The sequence below is a fragment of the Notamacropus eugenii genome, chromosome 7 (assembly GCF_028372415.1).
Source record: "Notamacropus eugenii isolate mMacEug1 chromosome 7, mMacEug1.pri_v2, whole genome shotgun sequence".
Classification (NCBI taxonomy): Eukaryota; Metazoa; Chordata; class Mammalia; order Diprotodontia; family Macropodidae; genus Notamacropus; species Notamacropus eugenii.
The window spans coordinates 60917673-60941722 of NC_092878.1; the positions used below are offsets into that span (position 1 = coordinate 60917673).

Sequence of the window (24050 nt, forward strand, 5' to 3'; positions counted from 1 at the left end):
ATTTATGTCATCACGTAACATAAATTAGATGGGAGATGGTACTCAAAAGTGGTAGGTTTGGGGTGGTATCACTATGCCTAAGGTATGCATAGGAGGGAAGGGATGGAGATAGAAGGAATGGAAAGAGTACTAGGTCTAGTACCAAAAGATCAGAGTTCACATTTTGGCATTGCTACTTACTTACTAACTGTAAACCTTACACAAACCATTTAAACTCTCTGGGCCTATTTCATCTATAAAATAAAAGAGTTAAGCTAGATGATCTTGGAAGGTACTTTTTAGCATAAGAACTAAGCCTGTGGTTGTATTCTGAGTTCTTTTTATATTCCCTGCACGTTGTATAGTGCCTGGCATATAGTAGGCACTTAATAAATGGTGATGGATCCATTCTCTGGGCATATTTCTATATGTATGTCTTAGCTATGAAAGTTTGGGAAGGACCATGGATTTGAACTAGAAAGAACCTTAGACATCATCTAGTTCTATTCCCTCATTTCATAGATAAGAAGATTAGGACACAAAGTCTTCGTTGTTGTTGTTTTTATTTAGTATTTTCCCCGAATTACTTGTAAAAACAATTTTCAACATTCGTTTTTAAAATTGAGTTCTGAATTCTCTCCCTCCCTCCTCACTCCCCTCGTTGAGAAGACAAGTAGTTTGACATAGGTTATCCATGTGGAACACAAAGTCTTAACAGGGAGTAAGTGGCAGAGGCAGAATTTGAACTCAGATCTTCAGACCCCCAGACCCAGCGTTCTTTGCTCTGTACCCATAGTAAAGTTCGGTGAGTGGGGAAAATGTGTGGTAGCCTCACTGTGGAGCTAAAGGCAAAAAAAGAGGGTGGCCCATGCATGTTTCAGACATGTTCCAGGGGAAAATAAATTCATATGAAAAGTACTGCTCCCCACTAATCCTACCCTTACTCCACCTTATTCCCTACAGAGTCCCATTGTGACCCAGTTCATCTCCTGCGTGCTAATGTGGGCTTTCACTGTGACCCTTCCCTTTATCGTCTACTCTTCCTCCTTTTTGGAAGCACACTGGACTAGGTAAGACCTGCCCCTCTTCATTTCTATAACTTTGGTGATTGTGATGTCCACTCTTTTCCCCAGGATGCTAATAAGCAAGCTGTTTCATCTCCAGTTTCCAAAGGCAGAATGATAACAGAGTGAGACTACTCTCAAAGATAGGTTGAAAATCTTTTTAAGAATCCGGGGTCAGTTCTTGGTGACATCCTCCAGGGGTTTGGGATCCTCAGTTCTTTACTTGGTATGTGGACCCACGTACTGAGACATAGAGGATTTCTAAATCTGAACATTCCAGAATCCATCAACAGGATCTTCCTAGACTCTGTCCATGTTCTATACTGAGGAAGTAATATTACAAATAGCTTTTATATAATGCTTTAGAGTTTGTAAAGTGCTTTACAAATGTTAACTCATTTGACTCTCACAACAACCATGGGAGGTAGGTACTCCTATTATCCCCATTTTACAGATAAGGAAACTGAAGTGGAGAGAAATCAAGTGACTTGTTCACTGTCACACAACTCTTAAGCATTAAGGCAGAATTTAAACTCAGGTCTTTCTATTGTGTTCATCTGTTGCCAAAGAAGACCATGCCATCAGAGAAATGATGCCATGGCTTGCACTTGACTTTGTTTTGAGTGAAGGAGGACTGTGCAGGTCACCAGCCTCACTTCTCCTCCAGAGCCATCTGGATCCAGTGATATTCCTCAGGATGACTGGAGATGGCCCAGGATGCAGTGGGCCCTTTAGGCCAAGGTCTTTGCAGGTACTCACTTAGGGTAAGGCAACACCCATTCATTGAATAGGCCTGTTTAAGAAGTAGCCAGGGCATGGCCCCTTTAATGAGGTCAAGAAAAACCAAGGCATGAGGCTGGGTGGGAAACAGCAACAGTTACTATTGATAATCACTCTAAAGCTGGGGGCGGGGGCAGGAGCCCTTGGCAAGGGCCCCTTGGAGTTCCACTTTCAGAGTGTAGTAGGTTTAAGGTTTTGGGAGAGGACAGGGGACAGGACAGGGGAATAAAGAGGAGAGGAGAGGAAGGAAGGGAGGGGAGGGGAGGGGAGAGGAGGCAGTAAAACCCAGGTCAACTGGGCAACTTTGGGCCAACCAAATTTACCTTCCTTTGGAGAGGAGAAGGAAAGGGAGGGAGAGGCAGACAGGAGAGGAGGAGGTGTCTAGCTGGCATTCATCCAGCTGAGTCTACTCACAGGATCATGTTCATCCTTTGTTGAGAAGAAGACCATGCCATCAGAGAAATGATGATGACTTGCACTTGACTTTGTTTTGATCACCCTAAGTGAGTAGCTGCAAAGTACTCTTTCCACCTTTGGCGTCTGCCAAAATTGAATTTAAGTGAAGCAGAGTTGCAAGAAGTCGTCAGCCTCACTCTCTCCTCCAGAGTCATCATGGTCCAGTGGCAAGACAGAGTCAAGACAGCTGGCAATGGCTCAGGATGCAGTGGATGACCTTGGTATCTTCAGTGTCTAACCAAGCCCTAAGTGCTCCATATCGTCTGCTTCATCCACCTTCATGGCCATTGGAACAAACTGTTCTCATCTGCCCATTCCACCAGATGAAGTCTTCACATGCTTGAGGTAGACACACCCCCAACTCACCAATGGGTTTGAGAAGCCTTAGATACCCTCAACCTGGTTTGGCCCATCTGCTGAAACGGTTTACCAAGGTGAAGCCACTATGCATGCTGCAGCTTCTTGGAGCCACAGGTAAGAGTTAGGTGGAACAAGTGGACACCAAAGCCCCCAAAAGAGCTTGGCAGCCATCACACAAAAGGCACTGGTCCTCCCTGAACACACCTATTTACCTTGGTAGTATACTTTCCAGGGATGTACACGTTGACAATGAGGTTGATTCATGCATTGCCAGAGCTAGCTCAATGTTTGGGAGGCTCTGAAAAAAAGTTTGGGAGAGGAGAGGTATTAGACTGACTACCAAACTGAAGGTCTACAGAGCCGTTGTGGTAACCTCATTGCTATATGCTTGTGAAACATGGACCAACACCATCCCAGGAAACTGAATTGCTTCCATTTGAGCTGTCTTAGGAAGATTCTGAGGATCACCTGGCAGGATAAGGTACCAGACATTGAAGGCCTTGCTCAAGCTGAACTGCTAAGTGTTCAAACTATGTTTCAGAGAGTGCAACTCCAATGAGCTGGCCACGTTGTTTGAATGCAAAATGTATGCTTGCCAAAAAGACTATTTTATGGAGAACTTGCATGGGGCAGGTGATCACATGGTGGCTAGAAGAAGTGATACAAGGACATCCTCAAGGTCTCTCTCAAGAACTTTGGGTTTGACTGTTCAACATGGCAGACACTGGCACAAGACCTCTCAGCATGGTGAGTCCACATCAGAAGAGGTGCTGTGCTCTTTGAGCAAAGCAGAAAAGAGACAGCACAAAGTAAATGCAGGATGCACAAATTTGGGATATCCACCCTAAATATTCACATGGACTATCTGTGCCCAACCTGTGGTAGAGCATTCCGAGCTCTTATTCGTCTGATCAGTTACAGTTGGATACACTGAAATTTCACTTTACAGTGGTGATGTCATTTTGGTCTTCTTCAAAGGCAAAGGACAACAACCAACCATTTTCACATTAGTTATGTTGCAAAGAAGAATTAGAACCAATGCGAGGACCCCCAAGAAAGAATAAACAAACAAAAAGGAACAAATTGTATGCTTCGATCTGCATTCAGACGCCACAGTTCTTTTTCTGGATGTGGAGAGCATTCTCCACAACTGAGTCCACACAAATCTTTCAGAGTTGTCTTAGACCCTTGCATTGCTAAGAAGAGGCACACAATGTTGCTGTTATTATGTGCAATGGCCTCCTGGTCCTGCTCACTTCACTCAGCGTAAGTAAATGACTTTCTAGGTTTTTCTGAAGTCTGCCTACTCATCATTTCTTATGGAACAATAGTACTCCATTACATTCATATATCACAACTTGTTAAGTAATTCCCCAATGGATGGGCATCCCCTCAATTTCCAATTTTTTTGCCACCACAAAAAGAGCTGTTATAGAAATTTTTGTTCATGTGGGAAGAAGGAAAACTTTAAAGAAGGACTTGAGGGGGTTGGAAGAAAATGGAATGTTTTTCCTATCATTCTTTCCTCCACCTGGGCCATGCTGATTCGGTGTGCTATAGTTGGCTGAGTGCCATGCTTGGAGTCAGGAAAATTTGGATTCAAATCCCACATTCACACTTGGCAGCCTGTGGAATAACCATGAGCAAGTCACCTCAACATTCTGAGTATTAGTTTCTTCAAACTGTCAAGTAGAGATAATGCCCAGGGTACCTACCACACAGTTACTGTGAGCTTCAAGTGAGATAATGTAGGTAAAGTATGTACTTTAGATGTACAGTGGATAAAGCACCAAGCTTAGAATTAAGAAGATTCATCTTCCTGAGTTCAAATGTGGACTCAGACACTCCCTAGATATGTGACCCTGGTCAAGTCACTTAATCTTTTTGCATCAGTTTCCTCATCTGTAAAATGGCCTGGAGGAGGAAATAGCAAACCACTCCAGTATCTCTGCCAAGAAAACCCTAAATGAGGTCACTAAGAGCCAGAAACCACTAAAGTGATTGAACCAACAATATAAAGTACTTTGTAAACTTCAAATCACTAGCAAATTCACAGGATCATAAGATCATAGGCAACTGTCTCTAGAGCTCATAGAGCCCTCAGATGTCATTTAGTTCAGCACTCTCATTTATTATCATTATTATTATTAAATTAATATTTAATCAATATATTCAGCCCTCTCGTTTATTATTATTAAATTAATATTTAATTAGTATATTTTATTAACATTTTAGATACATTTTATTTACTAACATTATTTTAATTTAATTATTTAATTATTTTAATTGATAGATTTTAATTAGTTAATAATTAGTATTATTATTATTATTCTAGCTCTGACCTTGGCCTTTAATTTTGACCATGTAAACCTATAACCCACATCTCTGATCTCATTTCTCAGCCAACATCTTGTTTTGCTTTAGTCTTGAGTAAGAAAATGCCCTGCTGCTACTATGTTTATCCCATCTATCTCTAATACTAGTAATAATAATGATAGTAGTAGCTAATGTATAGGGGTTTAAGGTTTGCAAAACACTGTACATATTTCATCATCATAACAACCTCATCTCACCATCACAAACATGTGGGATGAAATGACTGAAGATGGAAACCTTCAGAGTCTTCTTTTTGCCAGGAACAACAAGGTTAGTTCCTTTACCCTCTGTATGTAGTTCATCTACTGTGAGTGAAGTAGGTGTTATTATTATCATCCCCATTTTACAGATGAGGAAACTGAGGCTGAGAGGGCTTAAGTGACTTGCCATTTTAGTAGGGCAACAAAAAGACAATAGATTACTGGAGGTGGAAATTAGGTGATAAAAATAATTCAGCACTTGATCACAAGTGGAAGATAAAATTAAGACACTATTTTGTCTTCTCTCCTACTTTATACACTAAAGTTCAAAAAAATATATTTTTAAGTAAGTAACATTGATGCTATGAATTCTTTTTATATTATCCCCGCTTTCTAGTAACCTGCTTCCTCCTCTATATATAATCCTTCCTTGTAACAAAACAGTTAAACAAAAGAAATGGACATATCAGTCATATATATGATGTTATATGCAACATTCCATAACTGTAACCTATTGTGTTTCTGCTGGAAGGAGGACAACAGATAATTTCTCCCAAATGGTCCCTCTAGCTTGCTGTCCCTGTAGACAATACTCCCTTTGAGAAAACATGAGCATTCTTTGAAAGGTCCAGACTAGCCCTGTAGAAAGTCATCATTGCCTGTTGCTATCTATGAGTATGGATTTAAGAAAAAGATATAAGAGATTAAGGTCCTATGATAATTCAGACTTTCAGTGGTGATGTCAGTTTCTCTGATATTTCCTTTTAGATGGTACAAAATTTTAGTCTCTTTTGACTCTCTTTGCTTCTTTCTCATCACTGAACATTTCCCTCTTTTTGTCCCCTAGGTCACACCGAAATCTGTTCACAGTATATAAGTGTTACTTCTTTCTAGTGTTCATGGTGATCATCTTGCCATCACTGGGGCTGACCAGGTAGGCATAGCACATCCAGTCATCTTTATTCCCTTAACTGGCCCTAAGAAGGTTTGAATCATCCCAACAAAGGGATGCAGATACTATAATTCAATTCAACCAGTCTTTATTGGAACCTACTATGTGCCCAGTACAGTCCCAGTTTCTGTGGGAGTTATAAAGTATTGTTTCTGTGAGTTTATAACCTATTTAGGGAGAGATACATTTGTCAACAGCTATATAACCATGACAAAAAAAAAAACCTTAATGTTTTCTTAGGGTATTCTAATAAAATGTGCCAAGTGCCCAAAACAAGGGAAGTGATAATCGCAGGACAAAATCACATTCTAAGTAATGGGTTCAAATTGTGAGTACCATATTTAGCATGGTAAATTGGCATTTAACTTGGGACTATATTTAAGGGTGGTAACTAGTATGTCAAGGGTACTCAAACTTGCCATACAAAGGTTAAAGGAACTAACCTTGTTGTGCTTGGAGGAAACACTTCCAAGGAATATGGTCCCCATCTTCAACTCTTTGTAGAACCATCATATGAAAATGATGATGGGTGTTCTTTGACATTCTATCAAGAGCCCACAATATCAGTGATGAAGCCTATTACATCCTGACAGAAAAAAAGATTGTGGACTCAAGATTTCTTTATTAAATAAATACATTTTTGGTCAGGATCAATGGGCAGATTTACTTTGCTTGATTAATAATATTTGTTACAAGGGTTGTTCTTTTCTTTTCCAGTAGGGTAGGAGTAGAAAGGAGAGGGGAAAGAAGGATAGGAAAAAAGAAGAAGGAGGAGGAGGAGGAATATTCATTTTATTTGGTGTTTATGAAGTCCAAGATTTTAAAAAAAAAAAAAGACTTTTAAGATAAAAAAATTCAAGAGGAAAAAAAATAAATAAAATTTACAGGAAACAGATTTCAGTTCAATATAAAAAAAAAATTTCCTGAAAAATCATGTAGGGATTAGATTAATCTATGATTTCATTGGTATAAGGAACTCCCATGTGAGGAAATTCCCTCTACCAATAAAGGTTGGCACATTCTTTGCAACTTGGAATCTTAGGCAGTTGCCTAGAGGCTAAGTGATTAAAATGTATCTGACATAGCCATTATGTATTAAATCTGGACATTTTTTTGACTTCAAGACTGGGCTGTTCCTCTTATGGGAGGCCAATAAACAGAGACCTGCTTTTCAGAGATGTATAAATGATCCTCACATTAGGAAGGTAAGTTGGACTAGATGACTTGGAGTAGAGGAAAATGGGATATTGAATTTACTGCTCATTTTCTGTTCCCATTCTTCCTTCAAGTCTGGATCTTTTCTTCCGATGGCTCTTTGACAGCTCCTTTCTGGACCACGCAGAACTGAAGTTCCAGTGAGTACTTGTGGCCATTGCTTTTTGGTGTGTCTACCATGCACATATTTGTAGATGTATATTGTTGGGATGTCATATCAAACATGTATATTCATCCACCCAAACATCCCACTATATGTTTGTATCTACCTGCATGAATTTGTGTTTGCACATGTATGTACAACATTAGAAAATCTACTTACTTGTGTGTCCTTGTGCTTCCTCTAGCTGCCACATTCACAGAGTCACTTTCTCACCTAGGTAGCCAGAGGGCTCAGCAGATAGAATACTGGACTGAAGTTGGGAAAACCTGAGGTCAAATCCAGCCTCAGACACTTACTGTCGTTTACTCATTGTGAACCTGGGTAGTCATTTAACCTCTCTTTTTCTCAGTCTTCTCAGCTGTAAAGTGGGGATTATAATAGCACTCATCTCCTAAGATTAATGTCATAGTCTCATAGTCAATAAACATTTATAAAGAAACTACTATGTGCTAGCCACTGTGCTCAGCACTGGGAACACAAATAAAGACAGTTTCTGCCCTCCCAGAGGCTGGGGGACAGGTAGGGAGCAGCCCCGGGGGCATGATATTTATGGAGTTGTTCCAGTGGAGTAGTTGATGAGAAATGAAGCAAGTTGGAAAATTCTGAGCCTTCTGTACAGGGAGGCTTTGGGCAGAAATTATTGCTTCACCCTGCAGCCCTCTAATCAGAGGGGAAAGGCACCTGAGGGTGCTGAGGAGGTGGTGAGGATCAAGGAAGATAATATTTATAAGGTGCTCAGCACAGTGCTTAGCACACAGTGGGTGCTTAATGCTTTCTCCCTTCCTTTTTTCTTTCTTTCCTTCCTTCCCTCCTTCCTTCATTGTGTGGGAAATACGTCTATATAATACTTTTTCTCCTCTTCCTGACTTCCTGTGTTCCCCTCTGCTTTTACCTCTTCTCTCCCTTTTTCTATATTGATCTCGACTTTTATTTCACTTTCCATTTCTTTTCTTCTACTTCCCCTCACCTTGGTTCCCCTTCTTCTCTTCCTGTGCCCTCTCTTGCCACCACCACCCCCTCACCATCCTGATTTCTGGGCCCTGCAGGTGTGTGTTCCTTCCTGACAATGGGGCCTTCTTTGTTAACTATGTCATCACCTCCAGTCTGATTGGCATGGGCAGCGAGCTGCTGCGTATGGAGTCGCTTCTCTACTACATCATACGCCTCATCTTCTCTAGATCTGAAGCTGAACGAATAAACATCAGGCAGGTAAGAGACCTCTGCCTGCCATCCCCGCCTCACCCTGCACAGCCCAAACAGTCTTTGTTTCTGCCTTTTTTGCATGGAGATCATAGATTCCCTTCATTACCCTGATGAAGATGCTATGAGAAAGCAGTTGAGGGTCACCAGAGAAGGGATGGTGAGCTGGGTAGGAACAGAGGTGGTGTGAGACAGTGGAATAATTTTCTTGGGAGAGCCACTAGGGACATGGATCTAAAAGACAGGGCAAAACAGCAAGAGAAGCAGCCAAAATGGAGAAAATCCAAAGGCCTTCTGGCTAATAAGAGTGCCATCCTTTCTATTATAGAAGCAAGTCAGATTTTTCGAGTATGGACGGGAATATTCCTGGATTTCTTGTGTCATCAGTGTTGTGATGGCATATAGCATCACCTGCCCTGTCATTGTCCCATTTGGTAAGTTCTCCTCCTGAGGGCTGAGGGAATTCAACACCCCTAACTCTGCCTCTAGATTCCTCTAAGGTGTCTCTGATTAACCAAATAAGCTAATTCTCACAATGCAAGAACTTGAGATTTCTGGAGATTGGTAGCATCTTTTTTTTTTTTTTTTGTATTTATTTTTAGGTTACGACATTCATTTCCACAAAATTTTGAGTTCCAATTTTTTTCCACATCTCTCCTCTCCCCCACCTCATAACACCTTGCATTCTGATTACCACTTTCCTCATTGTGCCCTCCCTTCTATCACATCCCACCATTCCTTTATCCCCATCTTCTCTCTTTTTTTGTAGGGCAAGATAGATTTCTATACCCCATTACTTGTATTTCTTATTTCTTAGTTATATGCAATAACAGTTCTCAACATTCGTTTCTAATACTTTGAATTCCAACTTCTCTTCCTTCCTCCCTCCCCACCCATCCCCACTGAGAAGGCAAGCAATTCAATACAGGCTATATATGTATCGTTTTGCAAAAGACTTCCATAATAGTCATGCTATGTAAGACTGATTATATTTCCCTCTAACCTACACTGTCCCCCCTTCATTCTATTCTCACATTTGACCTTGTACCTTCCCAAAAATGTTTACTTCTAGTGACTCCCCTCCTCCATTTGCCCTCCCTTCTATCATCCCCCTCATCCCACTTTTCCCCTTCTCCCCTACTTTTCTGTAGCGTAAGATAGATTTTCATACCAAATTTAGTGAGCATGTTATTCCCTCCTTAGGCCATATGTGAAGAGAGTAAGCTTCACTCTTCCCCTCTCACCTCCTCCCTTTTCTCCTCCATTGAAAAAGATTTTTCTTATCTCTTTTATGAGAGATGATTTGCCCCATTTCATTCCTCCCTTTCTCCTCCCAATATATTCCTCTCTCACCCCTTAATTTTATTTTTTTATAGATATCATCCCTTGATTCAACTAAACCTGTGCTCTCTGTGTATGTGTGTGTGTATGTGTGTGTGTGTGTGTATAATCCCTCCACCTATCCAAATACTGAGAAAAGCCTCAAGAGTTACAAATATTATCTTTACATGTAAGAATGTAAATGTTCAGCTTTAGAAAGTCCTTTATGATTTCTCTTTCCTGTTTACCTTTTCATGCTTCTCTTGATTCTTGTGTTTGAAAGTCAAATTTTCTCTTCAGTTCTGGTCTTTTCATCAAGAATGCTTGAAAATCCTCTATATCATTGAATGACCATTTTTTCCCTTGAAGCATTATACTCAGTTTTGCTGGGTAGCTGATTCTTGGTTTTACTCCTAGTTCCTTTGACTTCTGGAATATCATATTCCAAGCCCTTCAATCCCTTAATGTAGAAGCTGCCAGATCCTGTGTTATCCTGATTGTATTTCCACAATACTTGAATTGTTTCTTTCTGACTGCTTGCAATATTTTCTCCTTGACCTGGGAACTCTGGAATTTGACTACAGTAATTCCTAGGAGTTTCTCTTTCTGGATCTCTTTCAGGAGGTGATCAGTGGATTCTTTCAGTATTATTTTGCCCTCTGGTTCAAGAATCTCAGGGCAGTTTTCCTTGATAATTTCATGGAAGATTATGTCTAGACTCTTTTTTTGATCATGGCTTTCAGGTAGTCCCATAATTTTTAAATTGTCTCTCCTGGATCTATTTTCCAGGTGAGTTATTTTTCCAATAAGATACTTCACATTATCTTCTATTTTTTCATTCTTTTGGTTTTGTTTTGTAATTTCTTGGTTTCTCATAAAGTCATTAGCTTCCCTCAGCTCCACTCCCATTTTTAAAGAACTGTCTTGTTCAGTGAGCTTTTGAACCTCCTTTTCCATTTGTCTAATTCTGCTTTTTAAAGCCTTCTTCTCCTCGTTGGCTTTTTGGACCTCTTTTTCCAATTGAGTTAGCCTATTTTTAAAAGTGTTATTTTCTTCAGCATTTTTGGGGTCTCCTTTAGCAAGCTCACTTTTCAGGCTCTTCCATGGCCTGCACCCATTGCATATTTATTTTGGAGGTACTGGATGCAGAAGCCTTGACTTCCTCTGACAGTATGTATTGTTCTTCCTCATCCAAAAGGATAGAAGGAAATACCTGTTCACCAAGAAAGTAAACTTCTATGGTCTTATTGTTTTTCCCTTTTTTGGGCATTTTCCCAACCAGTTACTTGACTTCTGAATACTTTGTCAAGAGGAGGGTCCTAGTGCTCCTCCTCGCCCCAGGACTGTGCTCAGGGCTGAGGTTCAGATCAGCTGCTCAATTCCCCCAGGGGCTTTAAGCTGAGCCACTCCCACAATGGATCTCAACCACTGCTATGTAGCACTGTGTCCCCACTGCTGCTGCTGCTGCTGCCACCACTGCCTGGGACCCATGCTGGGGTGGGGCCCTGCTTCCTTCTTGCCCAGCTAGGAAAGCCCTCTCACTGACCTTTGAAGCTTTCTGTGTCAGTTGTGGGTTGAGGGATCTGAGATCTTCCCTGTTGGGGATTCTGCCCCAGAGGCCTGTTCCTGTCCTGGTCTTCCTGGTGCCACATGGCCAGGGCTGGGCTTAGCTCTACTCAATATCCCGTGGGATAGACCTTTCCTGTTGGCCTTTCAGGTTACCTTTGGTTGGAAATCTCTTTCACTCTGTCATTCTGTGGCTTCTGCTGCTCTAGAATTTGTTGAGAGCCATTTTTTACAGGTATTTTATGGGCTGTGTGGGAAGAGCTATAGTATTTGCATCTTTCTACTCCGTCATCTTAAATTGGTAGCATCTTAAGTGACATCATCAGAGGCTCAAGTGAAGCTTGGGAATAATCATTAGTTCTGTCTGCCAACTCTGAAAGAGTTCCAAAAGTGTAGATTTATCTCACACTGACAACTTGACCCATTTTTTGAATTAGAAATAGTCCCATACAACCTCTGTCTTCCAGTCCCCCACAGCAACTTTTTTCCTCAGAAGCTGTCTTGGAGAAAGAGAGAGCAGAACAAAGTGGGATAATGTTTGGCTTTAATTCCATTCCATTTCTTCTGAGTAGCTAACCACAAATCCACAACTCTCCATGGTTCTCCCAATCTCACCTCCAACTTTATGTCTGTCTGGATATACAATACTGATGGAAACATCAGAAGGTCTGATTTCACTTTCATGGAGTCCCCATCTGTCTCCTTTTCTCTATCCCTCACTTCCAAACTTATTTCTCTAGTATATAGGTTTTAAACCTTTTTTGTGTCATGATTCCTTCAGCAGTCCAGTGGGCAAAGCCTATGGACTGCTCCTCAGAAGAATGTTTTTAAGTACATGAAATGAAATGAATTACAATTAAGAAATTATTTTTTAAAAAGAAAGAAAGAAGTTGGATCTCAGGTAGATAACCCCTGCTCTAGTCTATCCCTCCTCTCTCTCACTGCCTCACATCCTTTCCCTTCCCTTTTTTGCCTTCTCTCACTTTTTCCCTTCAGTAGGCCAGAAGAGAGGGAGTCTGTTCCCCTTGTCTGTTAATTGAGCCACTCTTCCCATTATCCTAGCTGTTCTTGTCTCCCGGAGCTTGAGATTAGTACCATTCTTTCTTTTTCTGTCTGTCATCATTTCCCCCCCTACCTCCCAAACCAAGGCTGATATCTGGAACAAGGTAAGGAGGTAGTAAGGAAATAAGGATAGAGAGCTGGTCAGTAGTGACCCCAGAGGAAGACAAGAAGGAGATTATCAATCCTAAAACAAAATTATTGTGGTATGAACTACAGAAAATAGAGGTTTACTTAGGTCCAGGTGAGTCATAAACTTTTCCTATACTTTTTGGTCTCCATATCCAAATTTATTCCAAATTCAAATTTTTAGGTTATTCCAAAGTCACCAATATCTCAAGAATTCGTCACCATTACCCCCAAGTCCAGGGCAGGGGAGGGGAGAATGATAGTCTCTATTCCATTGGAAATTTCTTAGAGGATAGAGGTAGGGCTAAAGTTACTATCTTTACCAAGTTGACCAAGAACATTCCCATTGACATGAAGTCTTCTGGGGGCAATCTTGTTCCCTGGCAGAAATGTAAAGGGTCAGAAATTAAGTTTATCCTCAAGATGAAAAATGAAACATATATTTTTGAACATGTCCTATACAGAAATTTATTCTGTTTGGTGACACATTTATTATGAGGCCTTTTTTTTCTTTTTCTGTGGGGGGAATGGGAGGGTGGGAGATGACCAGAAGAGAAAATAAATGCTTACTCATTGAAAAAGAAAGTAAGATAAATTAAAAGTTACATTTAAAAATTAAGGTTATCCCTAAAAAGTACCATGAGACATTAATGTTCAGCCAAGGCTGTCTCCTGAGGAAAGTTTAGGGTGTTTACCTCTAAATGGGTCCTAATTTTGATTTCTTCACTTAGGGGTGTTTGGGAAAGAGTTCAGAAAGGGAAGGGGGACAGAAAGTAGGTTTGGGCTGCCTGAGCTGCTTCTTAATGATTCTCTCTCTTCCATTCTTCCTCCTTTTCTCTTCCTTTCTCCTCTTCCAGGACTGCTTTATGTCTGTATGAAGCATATTACTGATAAGTGCAACTTGTATTACTCCTACGCCCCTACCAAGCTTAAAGAAGACTTCCACATGGTGGGAGTTTACCAGGTGATCCTGGCGCCCCTCCTTTCTATGTTCTGGCTGCTCTTCTTCTCCATTGTCCGTCTAGGTAGGGCCATTCCCATTTCTCTCACCAGTCCCATCCCCAATCCTTAAGATGTTCTGACTTTGTGAATAGCTGGGCTCCTAAGGTACTCAAAAGTGAACTCTATGATCACAGAAAATGCTAGTTGGAAATGGAGGACTGGGTGGATAGAATCTGAATAACTATACAAATGCTTTTATTGAGTGAAGCCTAGGGGTATATTCTAGACTCTTGAGGAGTATACACTAAAGATTACCCAAGGCTATTGAGGAGTTTATTAGATCACAGAAGAGAATAGGGGAAGCATGGAATGACATCAGCAGAACAGGTAACAGTATTTATAGATTGGAACACAGGAAAGAAAGGTTGTCTTAAGTTAGGATTTAAAGGAGAGAAAGAAATTCTTTGTTGTAAGGAATGGTTCTCTAGGAGGATGGTGGAGAAATTTAAGTGATAAAAAACCAAAAATGTAGCTTACTTGAAGGAATTTCTATATAAACAAACAGATTGATAGACAAATGAATAGATAAATGAAAGCTGAATAAATAAAGAAAAACCATATAGATATGTAAGAAGCAGAATACATTTTGTTGGTTCAGATGAAGAAGGTTTTCCTACATTCATCCGGTTCCACTTGAGAGAGAGAAAATATCTTTTGTGCCTTTAAGTGCAGACAAACCTTGAAATACAACATCCCTAACTTAAGGTGTGTATTTTGGGGTCAAGTGGGATGGCAAAATAATCTGATGTCTGCTTTTGTCCCTAGAGATTCAAAGAGAGAAGACTGGGCTCCTCAGGGTTGGGAGGACAAAGAGAAGATTCCCTTCCAATGTTCTAAGGCAGTTAACCAGCCAATCAATCAACAAGTATTTAATAAGCACCTGTTATGTGCCTGGTGCCGTGCTAGTCATGAAGATTCTAAGTCAAGTCGTTAGGGTCACACTGGAGATATTTGGAGGGTGTGGCTAGGCTCCTTCTGGGCATATTGTCTTCTCAGATAGCACCTAAATTGTGGTCTTGGAAGCAGGTTGAAGGGGTTGGGATGATTGTCTGTGAGCATAAGCCCCATGATAGTTCTCTCTCCCCTTTTAGGTAGCCTTCATCCCATCACTCTCTTTACCCTGATAACCCTCCTCACTTCCATCGTGACTGCCCTCATTAGTGTTTGCTCTGGGAAATTTTGGAAGAAACCGCCTGTCTCTGAGGTGAGCTCAGTGGTCCCTTCTTTCCTCCTGTTCTTCTACCTCTCTCTCATTTACTCCCTCCTGGCTTTGCTTGTTTCCAAGGAATTATTCCAATGAGTCATCCTGGGCTGGAGATTAGAAGAATATTAAGAGGATATTCCCCCTCTCACTTTTAACTGTATTTGTATGTTGGATGACACTAGCTCCAAACCAAAAGGATAACTATCCCATTCATTTGGATTTGACAGCCCCAGTGGTTCACCTAAGTTTCAAGCAGGGATTCTTAACCTCATGGTCCAGAAGACAAACTATTCTGGTCTGTGATTTTAGCAATCCTGAAACCAGAGGGGAAGAGAAGATTGGTACTTTGGAAACCATCTCTCTTTCCTCCCCACTAGGATACCAAAGGAGATTGATCCAGGTCCCCAGTTCTATTTTCTCCTTAGCTCCCCTCCATCATGGTCCTTTAGAGCAGAAGAAGCCCATATCAAAGGCTGCCTCCCCAACCCTGCCATCCCTTTCAGGAACAGTTTGCCAACTATGCTTCCTACTTTGAGTTAGAGTAATAAATAAAGAAGACAAGTTTGAGGGCTAGAAGAGGACCATTCAATTAGAGGCCAAACACCCCAATCAGATCTGAACAATGAGGTCCTTGTGTTCTCAGCCCCACTGTCTTCCTTTCTCTGCAACAGGGAGAACCTTCGGATACAATTTCCAGCGAACTCAGTCTCCCAAGAAGTGGTTCTTCCTCTATTTTCATGTACAATGTGAGTCATGCCCCTGCCTCCTTGAATGTGAATGAGGTTGGGGTGATTAGAATGAGGCAAAGGTGGGGTCCAAACCATGGGGGAGGCAAGCAAGCAGTCATCGCCAAGGCCTGATGAGGTGGGAGAGGGATCCTATGGACTTCCCTCCTCTGACATTCAAGGAATTGGTTCAGGGGAGAAACTTTCATGTGGCAATCATGCTTACATAGAAAAAAAAACCAAAAGCACCTGATTAGAGATTAGGGGCAGAGACTTGAGAAACTGGAATCAGGGGAGATATAGACAGAAGTTCCCTTACCCCTCAGAAAAAGCACGTAAATCCAGCAGCTGCCTTCATATGAGATCAGCTACCTTCCAGTGAGATCAGGTGTTGGAGAGTCAGAGAACAGAGCAGAAAGGAGAGAGTCAAAGTCTGAAGAGAAGGGTAAGATATGTCTATCATTCTGACAGTAGCTAATTGGGCTCAATATGCATAGGCCTTAAGCAAGCAATTTCTATAACAGAAGAAAGAGAACAAGTTGGTGAAATAATAATAGTAATAGTAATAACAGCTAATATTTATATAGCACTTAGGAGGTGCCAGGCACTGTACTAAGCACTTTACAACAGTTACCTCATTTGATCTTGCACTAACCCTGGGAGGTAGGTACTATTATTATCCCCCTCTTAAAGATGAGGAAACTGAGACAAATAGAAGTTAAATGACTTGCCCAGGGTCGCACAGCTATTTAAGTAAATGTCTGGGGCTAGATTTCAAAGTGGGCTCTGAGCTGCTAGGCTCAGGGAGAAGGAATCCTGGGTATTGAACTCTTTAGTTCATCACATATGTGGGAAGGCAAAGAGAGAAGGAGGCTAAAATGAACCTTTAGTTGAGGATAGGGACCGGACCTATGATTTCATTTGGCATAGAGCTGTGCCAGAAGTGTTCACTTCTACCAGTTCAAGTTGGTGCCTTCTCTGAAACTTATCACATTAAGAAGTTGCCTAGATCACTGAGAAGGGACATACCTAGCATCATACAACCAGTATGTGTTAGAGGCAGGCTTCGAACCCAGGTCTTTAAGATCCTGTGACCATTTCTCTATCAACTATGCCGCACTATCTCCCAACGTGCCTTCATAACCACAAATTATGAATCTTAAGTCCGTGAAGTTTAAATGATATTCTTCCTAATGACTAAAGGAATGAAGAGCCCTCATAATCTTTAGTAAAGAAACTACTTCCCTTTCCATTCCATTTTCAATTCCAGCAATGTTTTCTGCTATAGAATAGTCATTGTTATAATGCCTGAACCACAAACTGTCCTTGGATTAAAATGTCACACGCATGAAGACAGTTTCAGTTCAAGTAAACTTAGGAAGCTTCACCCATTGCTGTCCCACATGACTGAACATTCTTGTCTGGCTATAATATTTTCATCTGTAATGTTTATATACACACATATACATAAATATGCATTCTTAGCTATAATAAGTTCATACATAAATTCAAGTATTTATATATGTGTGTATATGTATATGTATACATATGTATACATTCATGAACCATAATCAAAGCTTGACCGCTTAAACAAAATAAAACATTTATAGGCATATTAAATTTTTAAAAGAAGACAATAGCAATAGCAAATGATAACTAGCATTTCTGTAGCTCTCTAAAGGGTTGCAAAGTGCACAAGCAGGACGCAAGCGGCAAAGTAGGAAAGTGTTATACCCATTTAACAACGGAGAAAACTGAAGCTTGGAGAGCACTCGTGCAGACTGGCCGGTAGGACTCAAACCCAAGTTCAGAGCATTCTAATGCTACCCTCAAACAGCCTTAAACTCTCCAAATGCATTGTTATTGTTGTAAAATAGGTTGAGATTGCTTCTGCCCCTGAGACCTCCTCTAATCATTTGTTTTACCGGATAAAACTGTCTGGCATGGTGGATATACAGAGTCAGCCTTCAAGATGAGAAGATCTGGATTCGAGTCACTCACCTTTCACATGCTGGCTGTGTGACCCTGGACAAGTCACTTAACCACTTAGTGCCCTATGCAACTTTCTAAAACTGTAAATTACAGGAAAGGTGCGGATCTGCATTGGTAGAGGAATCCAGGAATTCCTTGTGCCAATGAAATTTTATATCCAATACCTTCCATGGTAAAGTATAATAATGTCGCTTTTACTTCGCACACATATGTAGCCCTAGGCTCCATGGAAATATAGTTATTTCTTTCACATCATGACTTTCCCCATCGTGGTTTCATTATATTGCAGGTTGGCATAAGAAATTAAATGGGAATTTGGGGGAGTCTTACAAAAGCCACAGATGACATGTGAAGGCCAACAGAAAAAGTTTAGAAATTGAAAAACGCATAAAATATATGTATAGTATTGTGTCATATCAATAATACCTCATAAAAGAAAAAATTCAGACTTCTCCAAGAAGAAGGGATGGCCAAAAGATTTTAAGCGCCAGGGCACCATGCCCCCAGTCCCTTCAATGTGTATAACTGCGCTATCCATTGGGCAAAACAGATCATTTCTATTCTCTGTCTGATCATCTGGCACCATTTTTTAAAATACCCTCCTTCCTATAAGGATATTAGGAGGTAGGTGAAATCTCCAGTACCTCCCTTGCTTTCTTCTCATTGGCCTCCCTAGGGTTCCTTCAGCTGGTGCTGGTTGGTCTCTGGCTGAAAGGGAGCTAAGGAATAGAAGAGATCAAATTTGGGGTTAGGAGAAGAGAGGAAAACCTGGAATAGTGGTTCTCAGCCTTTTTCTTCCTTTGACCCATAACATAAAATCAACAAGGCAGGTGAGGAGGCAGTGTAGCAGAATGGATAGAGAACTGGTCTCAGGCTTCCAAAGACCTGCTTCAAGGGCTTCCTCTAACGCCTACTAGCTATGGAATTCTTCTCAGTGCTCTAGGCAATGCCACAAAATCAATTGATTAAGCACCTACTGTGTTCCCTGTGCTAAGGGCTACAGATAGGGATTAAGTACTGGACATGATTTCAGTGATATATGGGGACACCCAGGTAAGGAAATACCTCTGTTAAAGCAGGTCAGTACCCTCTTTGCAATTTCTAACCTTAGAGTTTCCTAGAGCAGGGGTGTCAGATTCAAAGAGAAACAGATCACTGTGGCCACGTATTGACTCAGAAAACCTCAAATTAATAATATCTGTGTTTTATTGTATTTTCATTTTATTAAACATTTCCCAGTTCCATTTTTACCTGGTTTGGGCACCAGAACTCTTGAGATTTGTAGACTTCATGCCCCCTAGGACAGTGAGGAAACCCTCTGGCCTGGGGTACTTAAGTGACCTGCCCAGAGGACACACAACCAGGATGTGTTAGAGACAGGACTTGAACCCAGGCATTCCTGACTGAAAGTCCAATTCTCTATCCACTAACTATGTTGCCTCTCAGAAGGCAACAGAGATGAAAAGAAAACACAGTCCCTGAGCTCCAGGAATTCACAGCTTACTAGAAGTCAGAGTAGGGATGGCAACCAAAAGGTACCCTTAAGTTGCAGGTAACAATCCTACTGGCCAGCTGTTTGGAATTAAAACTGCAGTTGTTGTGGGCATAGCCTAAATTCTCCCATGATTCCCATGGAATCCCACTTTCCTCTCTGTTTTCAGTAAGAAAAATAGTAACCTAAGAGCTCTAAACAGGAGTGACAGAAATAGGGACTCCCCCCCTCCCCTTTTAGGGAGGTCAGGAGGAGGGAATCAAGGATCATGGAGCTTAAGGGATTGCATACCTCCCCATATACTGGGATATGGAGTAAGAGAGTTAGGACACTGGGAACAAGCCATAAATTATACCTAGATATGACTTCCTATTTTCTTTGCTTTTTCTTGTCTGGGGGAGCCCAGTTGTATGTGGCCCCAGTACTCCAGGAACTTGAGATGAGCCTCACTCCAGCCACGTCTCCAGGCCGTCAGTCCTATGGTACCATGAGCAGCCAGCTGGATGTCTTGGACAGAGAGGAGGATAGTGGGCCACAGAGCTTTTCATCAGAAGTGGAAGCTGCCGAGGGCGAGTTCCAAGAGGGGCTATTAATAAAAGACCACAACTAATAAGGATCACTCATCACCACCTCCAAAGGGGCTCCCACACCTGGTGGGAATGCCAGCATCAAAAGAAGAATATGGCAGGGAGCTTTCAACCCACATGCCCACTCCCCCAAATCCTCTAAGGCTGCCAGTTGTAATTCTGCCTCCATCCCTGGGCATTGACAGGTTGAGAGATTCCAGTCATGCTTGACTGTCTAGAAAGCAAATTCAGTGGAAGATGAAGTCTGGCCCCCTGGACCGAAAGTACTAGCAACCTCCATGTCTCAGAAGGGGCAGTCAGTGCCTCCAACCTAGGAATTGATATCTGTACCTCCTTAAAAGCAAGTGAAAAAAGGAAGAGCAGAAGAGAGGGGTCCCAAAAGATGCCCTGTCTTTGCTCAGCAGCCTCTGAAAGCCCTTCTCCAATTTGTTTGCCTTTTGGAAGATCTGCCACTCACACCATTCTTTCAGCATTCCTACTTCCCCTACAGACCCAAAGAGATCTCTATTGTTTTTGTGGCTGGCAGAGTCATCATGGAGCAAGAGAATAGACTGGGCTGGCCAACCCTAAGAAGGTGGACTTCTTAGTCTCTCCTATCCCAGAATTGGAGGCAGATGCCTCCCCAGATTCCTGGGGTTGGAGGTTTTCCCCAAATAAGAATTCATGAGGAAAAAATATTCTACCCCAAGAAAAGGGATTCCTGTGGCTCTTGAGGCCTCACCCTAGGCAGAACTATAAATAGTGTGAATGGCCAGAGTCAAGAATTACACTGAGGGAATTCTTTTAGGTTGTCATCTGTCTTGCCTCCACACCTCTTCCTCTTTCCTGCCATTTGCTAGATTTCTCTGGGCAGAGTAGTGTTGAAATAAGGTAAGGCAAAGGAGGAAGAGAGGGAAGATGAGAAAACCTTGGTCCCCATGCTCAATGACCTGCGCCCCAAGTAAGGGCAGGAGTCAATAAGAGTAAAATCCTCAGAAAGATGTTAGAGTCCTTCAAGCATTTGTAGATGTTGGGGGGTAAGGCAGGGTAAAGGAGAAGGAAGTATTCACCTGAAAGTATTGGAGGATGTAAAGCATTGAGCATCCCATCCCACATTTACCCAGGAACTCATCACCATGGTCAGGTCCAAAAGAACAGACCTCCAGGGTAAGAGTGGCAGTCATGTGAAATGTTTCCTGCTAGCTGCCATGTGAGTGTCTCTGGTCCAGGGCAGGACCAAAGTGACTAGCAGCTAATGGTAAGAAGCCCCTACCCAAGCGCTAGGATGGTGATGAACCCTTCTACCCCAAACAAGACATCATATCTTTCCTATGTTCAACCATCTCTCCAGGTTTCCTTTGTTGGTCTCTGTCTTCTCTTTGACAGGGACCCAGGTGAGGCATTACTACACCAAAGGGGATGGAAACAGTTTCCTATTTGTTGAGGATTTCTGCCTTCACCCCCATATTGACCCACAGCCCAGACAGTGCTGCTGGCTACTTTTTCTTCCAGCCTCCCTCAATCCCCAGCAGGAGGAAGCCTAGAATGATGGATGGGAAGCCATCACCCAAATTGGACAGTGAACACCTGTTTTCTTAAGTCATGCTGCACCCATCTATGCTCCCAGGATGGGCTTCCTCTATCATTAATGCTGCTCTCATCTTGGGCCTAAATCATTTCAAAGTCTGAAGGAAGGGAGAAGAGGGGCACTGTGGGGAATTGGGATTAAGAACTGTCGCTTCTGCTCCGTCCCTTGACTCCCAACATCATGCAGACAGTTCTGCGTTGGAATAGGCTACCACATATAATGGGCCTTGCTAGTGCCACCCAACAATTGGTACAGGAAGTTGAAAGGAAAAAGGTATCTTTGGTGTTGTAATACGAGCTTGGGAATGAGCCAAGGAGAGAGGACCTGTTCATTCTTGAGATCTGATCTAATGCTTCCCTATTGGGGGAGAAGAAAAGTGGGAATAGGATACTCTCTCTTGGAGACCTGAATGATACTCTCTTACTCACACAACTTCTGGAGTTTTCTTGCCAGTTCCTTAGTATTTGGAAATTCTCAGGCCTAAGAGACATGCTATAAGTGGCAGACACACCCATTTCTAATGCAAGGAAATATCCTATTACAGATACGATACACGTATGTACTCATGCACCCAATCCCATTCTGGAACTCTGGTGATCCATTTACCCAAAGTGCTTTGCCTGTTCTTTGGGCTGACCAGGTGGTGCTAGAATGGAGAGATTGGGAAAAGGAAGGACCTTATCCTAGAGTGGAACTGTATTATACTGAAGGAACAGGGCCAGGAAAAAAGAGCAAACTGGGAGAGGAGGAGATTATAACTTACTCAAACCCTAACAGTAAAAACTAAGCCAAACGGCTTTATTTTTTTCTCTTTCAAGCCAGCTAATGGGGGGAAAGAAAGGATCCTTTCCATTACAGAGCATCCTGGGGGACCCAGGCCAAGTGCTCTCTGGTCTCTTCTGGCTTTCCATAGGTTTATACCATACAGTTTGGGAGCCCCAGGTCAGTTGGATCAGCAGCATACCCAGAAGGTAGCCAGGGATGCTCATTTCTTAGGCACACTCCCATTTGTTCCCCTGGTTTCATTCATTCATTGCACCTTCATCTTTCTCATGGAGGTGCCTTGAGAGTGAGGGGTGGGGACCCACTTTTACTTCATGGTCAACACAAGTGGAGTTGATTCCAATCCATCTGGTAAATGAACCAGGAACAAACACCGCTGAGGTTGGGATTCAGTCCCCCTTTCACCAACGTCTGGATAACAGATTTGATGAAGTCTCATTCAAGGGCAAAAGTAGTGTGGAGATATGGGCACTCAAGTGCAATTTGTTTCCCTTCCTTGGACTGGATATATAGCCAAACAGTCTTCCTCCCCTTCAAAGCCATTCTACATATGCAGACACAAATCTAGTCATCAGCCTTCCTTCCTCTTACACTCCCTTTTCATCCCCTGTCTGCCCAAGATACACCTCCCCATTTACTCCTGTAGATACATGTATCCTATGTTTTTGCCCACTGGTACTCTTCAGGCCCCTAATTTTTCCTTCCATCCATGTGATATCTTAACTGTCTTACATCTTAAGTCATCCAATTATATCTAGTCTACATAGGATAATTACATCCTAACCACCCTAACCCTATATTCTACATTCTAAACACATGCCCCTTCACATCTATATCTTAACTTTAACCTATATTCATTCTCCCCAATCCCTCCCTATATCACTTCAACAACCTGACCACCTGTAAATCATACACATATTTAAGCCCCGTGGGACGTGGTGCCTCACATTTACTACTCCTTTGGGAGATTGGAGTATTCTTCTGGTGAGGGGAGGGTGGAAACTATGTCCGGACTCTGTCCTTGAACTGACTCCTTTGGGAGCCATTTCTAATTGGGCACCTTCCCTCAAATCCCTATTCCCTTTCTGTGCCCTAATGCAGCCCTCCTGGGTTCCGCTGGCCTGTCTCTGGAAGGAAAGACTTATCAGCATTATGTCCACTGGGGACTGTCACAAGGTGTCTGACTTACCCACCCTGGCTGTCATCACTCTAGGAATGTGCTAGAGTTCTGTGACCTTGAAATCTATTATATTACCATGTCTTGAATAAAACAAACTCCACTCAGTTTCCTGCCTGGCTCTATTCCCCTACATCAAGACAGTCTGGACAGGGTCAGGACCTTCTGTTTATAGGATAAAACTCTGCCTTGTTGCTTCTGAGAATTGTCCTGTACTGATGGGACTAAGTACCCCAACAGGATGGAAATAAGTGTCTCCTCCCAAGGTCCAAGAGGCAGCTCAGGGGAAGAAGGGAGAGGAAACTAGATTTCTAGTTGCAATTAGGGAGCAAATAGAAGAGTAGAGGAAGTAGCAAATCTATGAGGGCAGACTTAAGATAAAAGGACAAGTCAGATTCAGAAGGGGGAGAGGAGGACCTGATTGAAGGACAAATAACAAAAAGGTCAAATATCAAAAAGAATCCCTGAAGCCAAAGATAAGGACTTACCCCAGGTTGTATTTCAGTGGGGTGACCATGCCCTGTCCCTTTCCTCCTAATCAGGCTGCAGCTGGCTTTGTTCAGGGTTGATAGGACAGGACCATTGAGTTGAAAACTGCCTCAGGATATTTGCCTACTGACATGTTATAGGACATACACCTTAGAGATCTGGTTTAGCCCTATCATTTTACAAATGGGTAAACTGAGATCCAGAGAAATTAAT

The 24050-nt window shown here is 42.0% G+C and overlaps 1 protein-coding gene across 9 annotated transcripts in view; it reads left to right on the forward strand.

Moving 5' to 3' along the window:
* TMEM63C (transmembrane protein 63C) overlaps positions 1-23456 on the forward strand; it is a 134186-nt gene extending 110730 nt beyond the window's left edge. For 5 of the 9 annotated variants that reach the window (XM_072624978.1, XM_072624977.1, XM_072624980.1 and 2 more), the window contains 9 exons: positions 943-1049; positions 6063-6149; positions 7457-7522; positions 8592-8754; positions 9074-9179; positions 13677-13844; positions 14913-15025; positions 15697-15771; positions 19641-23456. In XM_072624978.1, coding sequence (XP_072481079.1) covers positions 943-1049; positions 6063-6149; positions 7457-7522; positions 8592-8754; positions 9074-9179; positions 13677-13844; positions 14913-15025; positions 15697-15771; positions 19641-19844 — 1089 coding nt within the window. In that variant the 3' untranslated portion in view covers positions 19845-23456. The other 4 variants (XR_011970712.1, XR_011970713.1, XM_072624983.1 and 1 more) reach the window with 4 other exon arrangements.
* Positions 23457-24050: the final 594 nt, after the last annotated feature.